Consider the following 16,322-nt stretch of genomic DNA (forward strand, 5'->3'; position numbering starts at 1 on the left):
TAGCTTTTCCCTACATACTTTATATTTGGAAATTATGGCCAACCACTGCAAAATGTTTGATGCAACTGCTTCAGAATTTTATTAATTTTATGTCATAAAATCACAACTACAAATTCTAAAGTGGGCTTTTAATTTGAAACAGGATGGATACAGAAAGTGGAGATGTGATGATGTCCAAACCAGTTCCATAATCTTTATGCACCCATGAAAAAGTGAGAGAAATAAGTAAGACAGGGGGAAGAGAGAAGAGATAAAGGTAGATTAAACTAGCTATAATGTAAGGGCTAAAAAACATCTATTGTTTCCCAAAACCTTCTTATGGCTCAGAACTTTTAATTCTTAAAATTACCAGTGTTTCTGAAAACCTTATTAATTTACGTGGTTCTTAAGCTTGTTCTCAACCTGAGAGAATTCTGACCCACCAAATTTCTTAAGATGTATTTATATATATGATATATATATATATATATATATATATATATATATTTTAAGAAAAAGTCATCAGATCACAGAAACTACATCAGACGGCAACAAAAATCAAACTTACAGATTGAGTTGTGTGGAATAAGATGGTTTTGGGAAACAGGTGTAAAATTGGCATTCTTAAAGATACGTCATTCCTAAAGTTGTTTGTAAATCGCTTGTAAATAAACAAATACAAATGCAAATGCTAAGTTACTCACGCTACTATACTATGCTGGCCCTGTACAGCTCGTACCTTCAGGTTGGAAAACATACAGTATATGAAGAGGCAGTAAACTGAAGTAGTAAACACTGATGTAGTACCTACAGTTAGAATACAAAAGTAAGAGAAGAACTTTTGAACAACTAAAAGGAACATATCACTTACTTTTTTGTTGCTGAAATTTATTGATTTATTAACAGAAAAGACCAGCACCATGAGTAGATTAGGAATTTAAATGTATCTCTCAAAGCCTGCTCCGGTCCTTCCAAAAGTGTCTGAATAACCTTGTCTTCATGATCCGCAAAAGCTGTTTATAGCTCAATGATTGACTGCAAAGCTAATGAGAATGTCCAGTTTAGTGGCTTCAAGAGGGCTTTTCGTCACCTCGAGGACACTGCTGCTGCTTTTTATTTATTACCAACAAATCAACACACATCAAACAAACAATCTCCCAAAAGTTACTGAGTAGATCAGTGGTGGGTGTAAATTGAGTTGCCTCGCTCAAACACGCTCTAACCCTAACCCACATTGCTTGATTACCTGATTAGCTGAATCAAGTGTGTTCGAGCTGGAAAATCATCACTCTGTAAAATAATCTCGACCCTTATACAAACCATGACAGAGGCAGTCTTCCATTTAAGCAGTTAAGAAACTGTTCAGTGATTTTGTGAGTAAATAATGAAACAATGACATAATAAGAAGCTAATTATATGTTAATTCGCAAATTGATCCATGGAGTCCCCTCAACAACAGCAGACATTAGAAAGACAATGTAGCCTGAGGAGAACGATTTATGAAATTTAAAAAAGTAAGGTAACATTTTATTAAACTAATGGAATGATTAATTAAACTAAAATAATATATTTTTAAGCTGCAGGAACAATTTATTAAAGTAGGAGAACGATTTATTAAATTAAGTAAAGAGATTTGTTAAAACCTGGGGAATTTTATGTGAGGACGCAATTTTAAAAAAATCGAGAAACAGTTTATTAAATTGTGGGAATGATTTATTAAACTGAGGGAACTATTTACTAAACTGTTGGAATAATTAAATAAACTAGGGGAACATTTTTTTAACTATGTGAATGATTTATTAAAAAAAGAAAACGATTTATTAAGCTGAGGGAAGGATTTATGAAACTGATGGAATAATTTAAAATGAATAATCGTTTATTAAATTGTGGGAACGATTTATTAAAACGGAATGATTAAATGAACTTGGGGAATAATTTATTAAAGTGAAAGAACAATTTATTAAAGTTACGGAACAATTTATTAAACTTAGGGATAATTAATTAAACTAGAGGAATAATTTATTAAAGCAAGGGAACAATTTATTAAAGTGAGGAAACTATTTATTAAACTTAAGTAATAATTAGTTAAACTAGGGAAATACATTATTCAAATGAGGGAACAATGTATTAAAGTGAGGTAAGGATTTATTAAACTAAGGAAACGGTTTATTTGGTTGAGAAGTAAGATTTGTCAATATTGAATCACAGTTTATTAAACCGAGGGAACGATTCCTTAAAATTAGGGAATACTTACTTACTTACTTTATTAGCATGACACTATTTATTAAACCGAGATAATAGTTTTAATTATATAACTACACTATTTTCATAGTTTTGATACTTGACTCCATTAAGTGAAAATGTCAGTCTGAAAGGCAGACTGAAAGGTTCACGTAAAATACACGCAACGTAAACTGCGTAGCCTATATAGCGTCACCCAGGCAACGTAACGTACATAAGCCGGATTTCGTGCGTGTCCTCGCCGCAGGTTAAACGTTAACGAGCTTAAAATAACAGGCTAATACTGAACAAATGAAACGCTTAACCCATAAACGGCTCCGTTATTCATTTCCACATGAACACAAAAATCACATTTATCCAGAACTTCGTGTTAATAGAGACTGGGTGACTCTCCGTATCTCACCGTGACCGCAGCGCTCATCTGCTCTCCGCTCCGCCGAACCGCCCGCTTCCCTCCGCGGACAGCGCTCTCTCCATCACACCGCGGCGCAAATCCTAACACAGCGGTTACTGTGCAGCGATATGTCCTCGTTTTAGAGTTTTAACGTTGATAAATATCATATTTTAAAAACCTTTCGAGGCGAGGAGACGTTTATACAGCTCCGTTTAAAAGGCGAGCCGCGGGAATCCGCTGTTTGAATCTGCGCATGCGCAGCGCCGGCTTAAAAGGGCACGGGGTGAATTCGGTGAAATCCGTCTTTAAACAGGGAGTGTTTTACTGCGGTATTAAACAGCGTCATTATTTAAAGTGCTGGAAAAAAGCATCACTCTGAGCTTTCCGCAGCACTTTAAATAATGGCGTGGTGGCGGGATATCGCAGTGTGCGCGTGGAGTAGCCAAAATACACACAAACACACACACACACGCTGATTCGACACAGTGGCACACAATTCATGCAAATGAACAGCTGCACCCAGGCTATATCTGCCCATTTTCTGTTTGTCACGAGCTGTGCTGGATATGATTACTGATTATTGAATTGAGATTCAGGACATTCAGGACAATTAGGCCTGTAAGTTGTACAAAATAGTAATAATAAAAACTAGATGCATACATATATGTATATATTATGAATAGGGTTATCTAGCACATAATCTAGCTATATATAATGACAAAAATAAATAAATAAGTGCCTCCCAAGAGACAGACCCCAAGCCTCTCCCAAACGTCATCGTGCTCGCGCGTCAGCACCTACAATGCTGTAATGCTGCTCTACATCTAATACAGTACTATATAGTACAAACGTGTACAATGTTTACGTTATTAAAACCCACTTACTGCTACTTACAATGTATATACCTGGTACACACACACATATAAACATATATACAAATATTTATATATAGGACATGCCATTGATATAGATATTTTAGTACACTGCCCATATTTAAAGTGCTCGAGACCTCAAGCCTCTCCCAAACGTCATCGTGCACGCGCATCAACATCAATTAAATGTAGCCTACTAGGCTATATTATAGTAACTTTACCTGATAGTTATAGGTTCTGTAGTTCTATGTAAATACTGTAGTTATATGTATATACTGTTGTTATATGCCTAAATGGTAATTTTTTAAAGTGCAGGAGACTCCAAGCCTCTCCCAAACGTCACTGTGCGCGCGTGTCAGCACCAATACAACACTATTTATTGCACATCCTATAAAATGCAATACAAACATAACAGTACAGTTATAAATAAATGAATATTATATGTTTATATAAACAAAACAAACAAACAAAAAAAAAATATATATATATGAATCTTCTCGCGGAATCGCAGAGTCACTCGCGCGCTGACTCGCTAAATGATGTAATGTCCTAAAAAAGTGGGAATGTGAAAAAGCTGATCTCCACCCGGCAACAGAGAGGAGCGGCTACACACATACACAAACACACACACATACACACTCAAACACACACACGCTCGCAGCTGAAAACATGGGCTTGGCCGGCGCGAGGACAGCGGGTGGAGCCGGCAGGAGCGGCGCGTAGAGCGGACACTTACTGTCATGTTGTGTGTCCGCGCGCGGTTCTCTCCTCAGGACATGATCCGGCCCGGAGCGCGAGCAGCGGCGAACAGCGGCGAACTTCAGCGGATCGGGCTCGCGGGCACACGCACGCGCCGCTCAGCCGCCGATAGGAGAGCGCGCCGGCGAGGAGCAGAGGGAGCGCGCGCTGTACTTCATCTCTCCGCGAGCAGGGAGCAGGCAGCAGCCCCCGGGTCTACACGCGCACACACGCACTTACATACACACTCACACACACACTTACACACGTACACACACTCACACACCGAGTACGAATCTCGCTCTCTCTGTCTTTTACTGTCTATCTCACTTTCTCTCTCTCTCTCTCTCTTCTTTTCCAAGTGTATCCGTCTCTCCTCCCTTTCACCAGCAGCCTTTTCCTCTCTCTCTTTCCCTCTCTCCTCCCTTTCTTTCACCACTCCTTCTCTTCCTTCTTTCCCCACTCTCTCTCTCTCTCTCTCTCTCTCTCTCTCTCTCTCTTCTTCTTCTTTAAGTGTCTCTGCCTCTCTCCCTCTCACCAGCCTTCTACTCTCTCTCTCCCTCTCTCCTCCCTTTTTGTCACTTCTCGCTCTCTCTCTCTCTCTCTCTCTCTCTCTCTCTCTCTCTATCTCTCTCTCTCTCTCTCTTACTGTTTATCTCAGTCTCTCTTCTTCTGGTCCAAGTCTTCTCTCTTTCTCCTTCCTCTCTTTTTCGTCTCTCTCTCTCTCTCTCTCTCTCTCTCTCTCTCTCTCTCTCTCTCTCTCTCTCTCTCTCTCTCCTTTCCTAAACGTCTCTGCCTCTCCTCCCTTTCACCAGCTTTCTACTCTCTCTCTTGTCACTCCTCTCTTTCTTTTATTGTTTACATCACCCCTCTCTGTGGTTTTACATCACTTTCTTCTCTCTTTTCCTATAGTTTTCCCCTTACTGGCTTTTTCTTTCTGTCCTCCTTTTCGTCTCCTCTCTTCTCACTTGCAACATCTCTCTTTCTCGCTCTCTCTCTCTCTCCCTTACTGTCACACCTTCTCTTCCTCTTTTTCTCGCTCACCTTCTCTTCTTTTCTAAGTGATTTCGCTCCTCAATCTCACAGCTCTTACACTTTTCCTCGCTCTCTCTCTCCTCCCGTATTTTCACTCATTCTCTTCCTTCATTCCTTCATCCCCCCTTCACCTTACCAATCTTTCTCATGTTTTATCTCCTTTTCACTCTTTCATCTCCCTCTCCCTAGCATTCCCTTCCCTTGCCCTTTCTTTGTCTCCTCCTTCCTGTCTCTCTTACTGCTAATTTACCCTTTTTCTCTTTTCTAAGTCTTTCCTTGTGTGTCTCTCTCTCCTCTTTTTCTCCATCTTTTTCTTCTCATTTGCCCTTACTCCTTCTCTCTTTGCTGTGTATTCTCCCTATCTCCTTCTCATGATCAGCTTAATCTTTTCTTTGCTCTCTCCTACTTCTCCTTTTTGTCTTTCTGTATCTCTGTGTTTATCTCAGCCTTTCTCTGCCCTTCAATATCTCTTTTTTTCTCTTTTCTATGTTTCTGTTCCTCTCTCTCTGTCTCTCTCTCTCTCTCTCTCTATCTCTCTCTTAGCAGGGAGGATCCTGTATCTAGGCACAGTATAGTCAGTGTAGTGACAGACGTCAGGCAGGTATAATAAAAGCTGTGTGTACTGAACTCACTGACCCTGTCGCAGTAAGCAGAGAAAAAGACGCATAGATGGAGAGAAAACAGGCGTTAAGAAGGTGAGGAGTGTTTAGGTCAGTGTTTACCCAGCAATGCCACTTCAGGATGAACAGTATCTTTCAACACTGCATCTGGAGTCAGTGATCAATCAAACTAATCTGGTTTCTCACCGAACTTCTTCTAATCAAATAATCCTAATCAGATTACTCATGTGTTAGAAATCAGATCTGAATCAGATTTGAAACACATTTGGGGAAAAGCAGGGCTTTATGACTCTTTTTGCCATTCCTGCCACTGTCCTGCTCAAATTGGGTATGTGGAAAAAATGGATTTGTTCTGCCTGTCTGAATAAAGACATACTGTACCAAATGTTTTACATTTTTAACATTCTTTACACCACTTTTTTTTCACCAACACTTAAAAACAATCCCAGACAATGCGTGAATCATTCCCTTAACAATGTGTGAACATTTCATGTTAAAATGGATCGACAGAAGTGGTCTAGACTTATGTGGAACAAATTCATATTACTTTGATAATCTGCTTGAATCTGATTCATGCGGAAAAAAAACAGTGTTTGAACTGCATGTCTGAATAAATCCAAATTTTGTATGTTATTTGAACAATCCTTATCATTAGAGCATTCCATGTATGGGAGTTGCATTAGAATTACTTGAAATAAGAGTTCAGATTTGAGTTCACTGTGTGAACAAAGATAATACTCTTTTATTATTGTTTTACACCAGTTACAAAATCAAAAAAAAAAAAAATTACACTGTGTGAACAGCCCTTTTAAAGTGGAATAAGTATGGAAGCGGCTCAGAATTACTTGAAGCGGTTTTCATTTTTCACTGAGATATGAGGTTTTCTTACAGCAGCAATCAGGATTTGTTTGTGGACGCTGTTTCTAATGAATGCATTTAGCTGGACCAATTGCTGGCATAGACGCCCAAAACACATACAGTGGCATTTCTAGTCCCTGTAGAGAAGTACTTACAATAAAAATAAGGTTCAATCCCATTTCACCTCTTGGTCCTACCACTTAGCCATGCCTTTCTGTTTTGCATGTTCACGTCTAGACGTAAGGCATCCTAATTATTGTTAGGCTGGAGGGGGAGGGGGGTGTTATAGCAAAATGACAGTCAAACAGAGATTTTTCAGAGGCTCACTCAAAACAGAGGGCTATGAGAATCACTGGCAAGATGGCAGCAGAAGAGACCAAAGAAAGGCACAAATTAAGAGTATTTTTACTTGTGAAAAATTATGATAAGCACTGTATTACCATACTTTAATGTGAAGTTTTAATGTTTTATGGGCATTAGCTAGCCAATGTTCCACCTTAAATGGTGCAACAGTCGGCAGAGGCTGCAGCATTTAAGGCAGAAGAGAAAAATGAAAGAAAATAAAAGCTAATAGGAGCTAATTCCAGCCCCTCATCACAGAGGAGTTAAGGAACGGATGATAATAACTTATTGCTGCACCTCCTGCCACCTTTCTGAAGACATACAATGCCCTAAAGTTAAGTAGTTAAGAAGCAGCAGTTAGGTTGTATATCTGTATCAAGTGCTTGAATGGTTGTCTCAATTTTTAGGGGGAGAATTGCACCCCTTCCCTTTTTTTTAAATCTGTTCCAAAAAGAAGGGTTACGCTTGAAAACAAGGGTAAGGGGTACAAAAGAGAAATGGGATTGGGCCTAAGACTCTCTAAAGGGTTATAAAGCCCCATACATTGAGCTGTAGAGCAGTGGAACTGTAATGACCTCTGGAATGTTGGTGCTGCTTCCGCCAATATACCTCACTAACACGTTCTTTGTTGGCAATGAATGCGATCAAATCTTCATAGCAATGCTCCTAAAAATCTAGTAGAAAAGTAGACAGTAGAGACAGTTACTTTGAGCTGCAACATTTAGTGGATATCATCGATAATGTCGAATAAATTTGTTGACTACAAATTTAATTGCTGACTAACCGTCAATCACACAGTTTGAGATGCCCGAACACAACAGATACATATTTATTCACTTAATATTAGTATTTTTTCACATTTAAACAACATCTAGACATTTAAATGGCTTTAAATAATGCAGAAATAATCGTTAAATAATCGAAAAAATAATTATCAGATTAGTCGACTAACAAAATAACCATTAGTTGCAGCCTTACAGTTACTCAAAAAAAGCAGGATAAACTCTTTTTAATACCTTTGATTCTGTAGTGTGTGTTTGTATCTATTTTGCTAGGCCCTCTTTGGTCACCCATAGAGCAGCGCTGGCAGTGGCAGCATCCAGTGACCACTGCTGCAAGCGTTCAGCAACAAAGGCTATTTCAGGCACACGCTCTGCGGGGAACAGCTGGTAACATTTCAATCATTTAAACCGAACGTGAACGCTTTGGCCCTGGCTCTTGGGAGAACGCGACAGCAGCCAGAAGTCCATGTGTGTGATCTACAGTACAGTGTTTATGTTCACAGTCGTGTGTGTTTGGTAGACTTTTTTCACGTTTTCATTGTTAACACAAGCTCTCGTAGCAAACAAATGGAGTGTGCAACAACAAAGGGTTACACTGGTATAATCAGAGAGAGCAACACTTCAAAGGCCGGGTATTGAGATGCTCTCCGTGGTGCTGAGAGGCGCGAAAAATCGGGGTCTTTAGTGAAGCCAGGGCCGAGGGCTCGGGTAAGCCCTGGCTTTAGAAAGCTCCAGTCACCAGACGCCTTGCGGAGAATAGCCTGGAGGCGAAGGGCTGGGGGCAGGGCCCGTCTGCGGCCGATTGAGACGTACTAGAATACAAAGTCTCTTAAAAATACAGACATCTTGTGCCCGCACATTCCATGCTCCATTCCCCTGTATTTAAGGGTGATTCATCAATTAGGGGCGTATTTGATTCAATTTTAGAGGAATATGCCAGAGTTCAGGCATATTACTCACACCACTATTCAATTATGCTTTTACATTCATAACTAAAATGATCATTTCAAAAGAAATATTCCATCCAAGGCTGTTCAGTGTGAATACAGATGAAGGCATGATAACAGACTTGCTTTTCTAATATCAATACCATAAATTGTTTTGGTTCACAATGGTTTTGGAGGGTCTAAATTCTACAATTGACACACACCCTTTACATGCACCCAATAATCTGTTCAGAATTGGATTGCTGCAGTTATCAAACGATTAATCTAGTCATATAAACAGCATAAAAACATCATAAAGATTTCTTAGATTGGAATAATGACTATTAACCTACTTATGTAAACGTAGAGCTTTACAATAAGTCACATCCACATCCAGTACAATACCATATACTCTGTAGAAAAGCAGGTCATTACATTATAAAAAAAACATAATGTAAAATGGTTAAAAATCCTTACTGTAATTTTTCAGTCAGCTGATTAAAAAAATATATTGAATTGAACGGAAACTATAGCAAACGAATTGCCTCAACTAATATCATTTCTTTCCTTTTTAAAAGTTGGTCTGACTAAATAATCTGGGTTGAACCCTAGATGTTGCCAAGCTATCTTTTGCATTTTTTGCACTATAAGGTGCCCTTAAAATCCTTTAATTTCCCCAAAAATCATCAGTTAGCCTTATAGCCTTTACCAGTCAGGTTGCAAGGAAAGGTAAAGCCACTCCACTGAGGTACAGCGTTAAACAGGAGTTTTCCAGCAGTATTAGCATTAGCCGCAAACCGTGCTAAGTGCTAGCTCTTTTGCTGTTCAGAGGTGAGTATTATATAAAGTATTATATTATTTTCTGTTCACATGGACATTTAGAACCAGAAGCTGCAGGTCACAATCATTAGCACACATTGCGCTGTCCACTGTGGGTGGTAATAAAGCACATGTGACAATGTTAGGATTAGGGAATGTTAAATTTCCACACAACAAGGAAATGGGATGTACTGTTCATCTGTCACCACTATCAGGCCTTACTCCAACTCAGTCATTCCTGTTGCCTTGCCATGAGCATGTTGACCAATGTTTAACTGCACTCACAAGGTTACAGCTCTTTTTATACCTAATTTATACCTATGACTTTTGGCACATCAGCGTAAGTGGAGCTTACTTAGAAGTTTAACTGATTTAACAGATTTACTTAAATCTGGACCATATTAATTTAATGAAGACATGTCTTAGGTTATTGCTGGATAATACAAAAGGTTCAATGCATTTATCATAGCTAAGGAATAAAGATATGGAAAAGTCCGGGTGTCAAAAGATGAAAATATACCTCATCTAAAAAGTTGTTGCCGAGGTGAATTAAAAAAAGTTTAGAGCTTCCATTATCCAACCTAACTTTGACAACCAAACCAGAGGGCACAAAAACTGTTAGATCGCCCATTAATTGTAGTGTCACACAAAAGGAAGAAAAATTAGGATAAGAAGATCATTTCAGTAAATGTGCTCAGGGACTGCAGACTCATGTTGTGCTGCCCTTTCTCAGGCAAATTCTTATTTTTAAGATTTCTTGGCACTGCCAGCTAATTAGCTTGTCAACGGGGGACTAATACAATACCAACCATTTACCATTAACCTCTATACCCTCACTAGCCACTATGTCATCTTTTTATGAAAATAGTTTCACCCAGAATGAATCAACAGAAAGGAAAGAAAAAATTGGACTAACAAGAAGTGGCTCACAATGGCAGTCTGGTTTTGTCTTGGTGGAGACGACTAAAAGAAATTGTGTTTTAATCAGGTTCTGAAACCAGTGGCATTACCTTTTTTGAACACACACTCGTGTCTGCTATTCCAACAAGACAAGGCTCATCCACACACTGCTGCTATGTTAAGGTCTTGCCCTGAAGACACAAATAAAAATGTGTGGGATGCTATTAAACGTGCTGCCAACCTATACAGCTCCTTGGTCATAAGACCAAAAGTTGCCTATATCAGTCTAGCCTAAATTTAAATATTAATTCATTCTGGTCATAAAAGAGGCCTTTTGATTAGCTTGAAGAAATACCCTAAAAAGCTAAAGCTATACAAGATAGTGCTCAGTATCTCAAAGACAGGCTCCTCCAAGTTCACCATGAGGTGTCAAAGAGTGCTGATGACTTCATTGCATGCTAAAAAAGATGCGTCGAATGATTTTTGTTGCCGGCAAGAGGTTACGGAAAGTGCGATGCCTCTCGCCGGGCCCCTTACAACCCACCCAATCGAAATCTTGCTTTTGCTTTCTTTCAATTTTCTTTTTATCTTTTCCCACTGCCTGGGGTGGGGTGCTGGAGTGGAAGTAAAGGCAAGAAAGTAGGGAAAGGAAGGGAAGGGAAGGAAGGGAGGAAAGATACTAAATGCCAATCGGTAAGGTTCACCTGTCTCAATAGGGCTCAAGGGAGGGGTTCCAATCAATCCAGATGCACCTGTCTTGACACCCCTGCCAATCATCCCCCCACTCAACTGAAGAAGCTATCAGTCTAGAATCACTACAGGCCTATTACTGACACCAGGATAAGACACTGCATGAAAGAGAGAGAGACATAGAGAGAGAGAGAGATGATAAAGAAAGAAAGAAAAAAGCAAGAAACATCTTCCTCGGCTTATCCGCATCACCAGTGTTGGGGTTGGGGGGCGGTGAGAGTGCGAGGCTTTCTGACAGTAAAAGAGAAAATGAAACTGTCTCTCTTGTCAATTGCTCACTGGCTTCGAAAAAGCAAGTGCACACCACGACCTTGGAGGTTTCAACCCTGAGAAAACAGCCTTGGGAAGACGGCGAGGAAGAGGAGGGAGGAAGAGGAGGACGATGAACAGGCCAGGATAAAAACCGAGACGAGTTTGCCAAGGCCGAGAGTGAGGGAGATTGATACGAAAAGTTGCTTGCTTATTTTATTGCTTTGTATCAGAGTGCTGCTATAGACGCATTGTCAAAAATGATTGTTGCACCCAGAAGGACACTCCGACTCTGACACCGACTGGAATGAAACTGAGTGGGTAGCCATACCAGACTGTCATGGAGTGACTCAATAATGGGAGTGATGAGTCCTGCATTTGTCTTGGTGTAGACAATGGTTTGTTGTCAGACATCACACATCCAGAAGACTTGGCGACATTTTATATGATGCCAGGTGAACTTTATATGATGCCAGATCACCTTTGGTCTTCATTACTGGCAACTTCACAACCTATTGTTGTGTTAATGTGGTCTTGCAACCATTGACCCTACCTTATCTAAATGCTGTTATCTGGTGCACTACTCAATGAGGATAATGCTTGTCCATATACTGCTGCCATCTCAAGAGTTTGCCTTGAAAACACATACTCTATGCCACAACCATCCATATCCAACATTGCTAGTCCTTTCCCTTATTGAAAATGTGTGGGAAGCTGTCGGATGCTGGGTCCTTGGACCTTGTGCAAAAAAGGATTGTCTTACCTTAGCTTATGTCTGTCTTGTGTTTTTTCTGTTCCTTTGAATTTCTGTTTTTGGTCTGCTCTCTGCCTTTGACTCGCCCTGCCATCTGCAATCCCTTGTGTCTTGGTTGTAAGCCCGCCCCCTTGATTCCTTCCCCAGATGTTCCTCACCCTCGATGTGTATATAAGACTCTTTGTTAGTCTTGTCCTTCTATTTTTTAGTTTGCTTGTTCTTGTCTATTTCTTTAAGTTTCCCTTCCCTTGTTTGCTTTCTCTTTTGCTTTTGTTTATCTTGTTTTGTTTAACTTACTAAATTATTTAACACCGCTGCATTTACGCCTGTCCGCCTTAGTCTATGACAATACAGTATATGATATCATGTCTCCACCAAATCACCTTAAATGACCGAGGGAATCCCCACTAGTCTTTATAACATTGTCTTTGATGCAAGACATAAAGACATGGCTAGACTTTGCAGAGGGAATGTAAAAAAAAAAAGTTGTTAAGTCCTAACCACTGCCGTCGTGTCTCATTAGAGAGCGAATAGTCACTCAACATCAGGATCAAAGCCTGAATCCTGGCCTGATTAGATCAAACTGAAAGCCAGCAGTGATTAGCAGAGGCTGGAGATGTTAATCAGTCAGATTGGCCAGGCTGGGTGGTGGTGAAGAGGAATGGTGGGGGGATCAGTTCAGTCTCAGGCACCATATCCACCCACCACACCACCTCTACTACTCCCCCAGGGCCCTTAATCCATCTAGGCCAACGGGACTGGAGGTCAGGCTATGGGTCAGAGCCCAAAGAAAATAAATGTGTTGTTCAGGCCTTTGGGAGAACGAGTGAGAGCGAGAGAGAAAGAGAGAGCATGAGTATGGGAAGGAGAGAGAGAGAGAGAGAGAGAGAGCAAGCTCCCCCTTAATGGCTTAATGGAATTTTTGTTCCCAGTTAACATCAAAGAGCTCAAGCTGTTGACTGTGTAGATGGCAGATAAGCATCTAAATTAGTGCGCCTTTGGTGAACATGGGGGTTTATTATTGTACATGCTAAATGGTCAAGCATTTGCCTTTTGGTGCTGATTGCAGGCGATAGTGACAGGCTGCATTCTGTGCATAATCACACAGTGACACAGCGCCTACCCATACATGTGGCCAGTTTATTAGAAACCCCTGGATTTAGGTCCCTAGCATACGCTGGATGATGTACAGAAGTTCATACCAAATGGAACCCATTTTTTTTTCGATTAATAGATTGTGTTAGTTATATCATCTAGACATTCAACCACCTAATAACACCATAGCAACCACTTGGGATACCATAGCTCCATAGCCCTCACAACAAGCATATGTTGTAGCTTACCAAACACCTAGCAATTCCCATAATGAGGATACACTAGCAACCTCCAGTATCAACCACATTGTCAACTGGTAGCAATATATCCTTTGAAACAATATTTACTGCATCCCAAGTATTAGCACAAACCTAGGTTTTACCATTTAACCATCTACAGCACAGCATTGCCCTCAGGCATCAGAAAGTTTACTTAAGCCCATTTCCTAGTACATGTTTCTTTAAATTACTGCAATCAATCAGAATGGTTAAAATAATATAAAAGATCAAACCAATAAGGTGTGGGGGCCTCTATCATGCACCATTTGAAGGCGGGACTTCCTTTTCTGAACCATGGTCACAGGAGCACATGGTGGAAGAAGAACGTAAGATTATTTGAATTGGAAAAGATTTTTTAAATTAAATGAACTCAAAATAAAAATGATGTGTATCTAGCAAATCTCTAGTTACACATACAGCTCTGGAAAAAAATAAGAGATCACTCAAGTTTCTGAATCAGTTCATCTGATTTTGCTATTTATAGGTATATGTTTGAGTAGAATAAACATTGTTGTTTTATTCTATAAACTACAGACATTTCTCCCAAATTCCTGATAAAAATATTGTCATTTAGAGCATTTATTTGCAGAAAATGAGAAATGGCTGAATCAACAAAAAAAATATGCAGAGCTTTCAGACCTCAAATAATGCAAAGAAATCAAGTTCATATTCATAAAGTTTTAAGAGTTCAGAAATCAATATTTGGTGGAATAATCCTGTTTTCATGCATCTTGGCATATTCTCCTCCACCAGTTTTACACAATGCCTTTGGATAACTTTATGCCACTATTGGTGCAACAAATTCAGTAGCAGTTCAGCTTGGTTTGATGGCTTGTGATCATCCATCTTCCTCTTGATTATATTCCAGAGGTTTTCAGTTTGGTAAAATCAAAGAAACTCATAATTTTTAAGTGCTGTATATTCCAGATTGCCAATCAATTTAACTATTTAATTCTACATAAAACATAACATGAATATATTTGCTTTCCTTCTACAACGTTCTGATTTATGATTAGGCCATTGTAAATCCATAGCAATATCAATTAAAACAGACATTGTACACATTCTTATCTTTTGGTTTGAAAAAAAGCTAACATATCTTTTCTGCTCATGTATCTGTTCCTGCAGGTTAGAAAAATTATTAGAAAAATATATTTACATTAATGAAAGGTGGAAGAGGGACAGCATTCTGATGTCTAGCAGAGATCCAGGCTCAGCTCCTCTCTCTTTATTCCTCCTGCTGTCAGCACTGCTGAGATAGCGGGGCGATTTGGAGGCTGTCGGGAGAATTTACAGCGGCGACAAAATTGGATCATGTCTGCCGAGCGGCAGTGCGAGGGACGCACCTGCTGTTCTATCTGTCGCCTGTGAGAAGGGGCTAAATGAGCATGCGGTGCACTCTGCACTTTTGATTTAGTGTGTGTGTAAGGAAGGTAAAATGGAACGGGGGGGCTGGGGTAAAGTGCTACAATTACAGGTACACCCCTTACCACCTCTTACCTCTACAGCAGTGGAGGCTAAACCCCACCAACCGAATTCAGTTGTTTATGCAAGTTGATCTGCCAGAAGATGCTTGCTACTATCTGATATTTGCTTCTTAAAGCAGCAGTGCTTAAGATTAAGTTGGACAAAAGGGGACAAAACATTCTAATAAAAAATTTAAGTGTGCTGGAATGACCATCCCTACAATACCTAATATATTAATTCCAAAAATAAAGTGTTTGCTAGGTTTACTGGATAGGGTCCTGAAATATTTGGCTTGAACTTTGCTAAACGTACATTCTAGTAAGTTATTCCAACAGGACAATGCTTGTCCACATCCTGCTGCCCCTAAAGATCTTGTCATGGTCATTTTCACAGTATTTAAAAACTAACAAAATGGCAATCCAAAACATAGCATTTCACACAGCAATATATTTACATAAGCATACGTTAAAAGTACTAATTCCTATGTCATACTCTTCCACAATTACACATTCTCACCACAGAGAAAGATTGACACCTCTTACTGAGTCTTGGTTCATCAGGGGAAGTTTTTTCTTGCCACTGTTTGCACTATCACCGATTTGCTTACTCATAAGAGGCTAAGACCCGTATCTCTGTAAAGCCACTTTATGATAACATTTGTCCTAAAAAGACCTACATAAATAACATTGAATTAAATTGAGCTTCCCAAATCCCCAAAATGATCCAAATCCACAACACAATAATGTTGCTTTAAGTTTAAAACAGGTGCTAACCCATTTTAACTCATTATCTAAGTTCTTAACTTTATCTAAGTCCCTAAAGTATTGGATGGGGCAGCATCATCATTTCAGGGAAAACAGTTCCACAGCTCGACAGCTTAATGCTGGAGGACTTTGTACATATCCATATGTCTTTCTTCACAGGGACTAGGCAAGAAGCTGTGTGTCTGTGTGCATTTGCACATCAGTGTCAGCAATAGATATGACTTAAAAGTACCTGAAAGTTAGGTCCAAATATTTGGACCTAAGTGTCCTAGATTTTAACTGCACTATAGCTTTAAGAAGGCTCAGCTCCAAGGGACTCGGCGGAGAAGACGGCGGCGAAGGCAAGTCATTGTGTTTCATGTGACATCACTGCGAGAGGGCAAAAAGGCCCGAGGGTCTCCGGAAGGTGCTGGAACACTGTCCAGACCAATTATTCCTTGGCCCTGAGCTGCCAGACGA

General features: G+C 39.8%; 1 protein-coding gene across 3 annotated transcripts in view; it reads right to left on the reverse strand.

Annotated features, from left to right (window-relative positions):
* Window positions 1–16,322, reverse strand: part of schip1 (schwannomin interacting protein 1) — a 492,362-nt gene that overhangs the window by 81,297 nt on the left and 394,743 nt on the right. Inside the window, exon 1 of one of the 3 annotated variants that reach the window (XM_022678781.2) lies at window positions 4,223–4,713. The exons of 1 other annotated variant lie outside the window; for it this stretch is intronic. In XM_022678781.2, the coding sequence (XP_022534502.1) occupies window positions 4,223–4,228 (6 nt within the window). In that variant the 5' untranslated portion in view covers window positions 4,229–4,713. Of the gene's footprint in view, window positions 1–2,623; window positions 2,839–4,222; window positions 4,714–16,322 lie in introns of those variants that run through there. One more of the 3 variants, XM_022678780.2, reaches the window with a different exon arrangement.

This window comes from Astyanax mexicanus, chromosome 4 (genome assembly GCF_023375975.1).
Source record: "Astyanax mexicanus isolate ESR-SI-001 chromosome 4, AstMex3_surface, whole genome shotgun sequence".
NCBI classification, from domain to species: Eukaryota; Metazoa; Chordata; class Actinopteri; order Characiformes; family Acestrorhamphidae; genus Astyanax; species Astyanax mexicanus.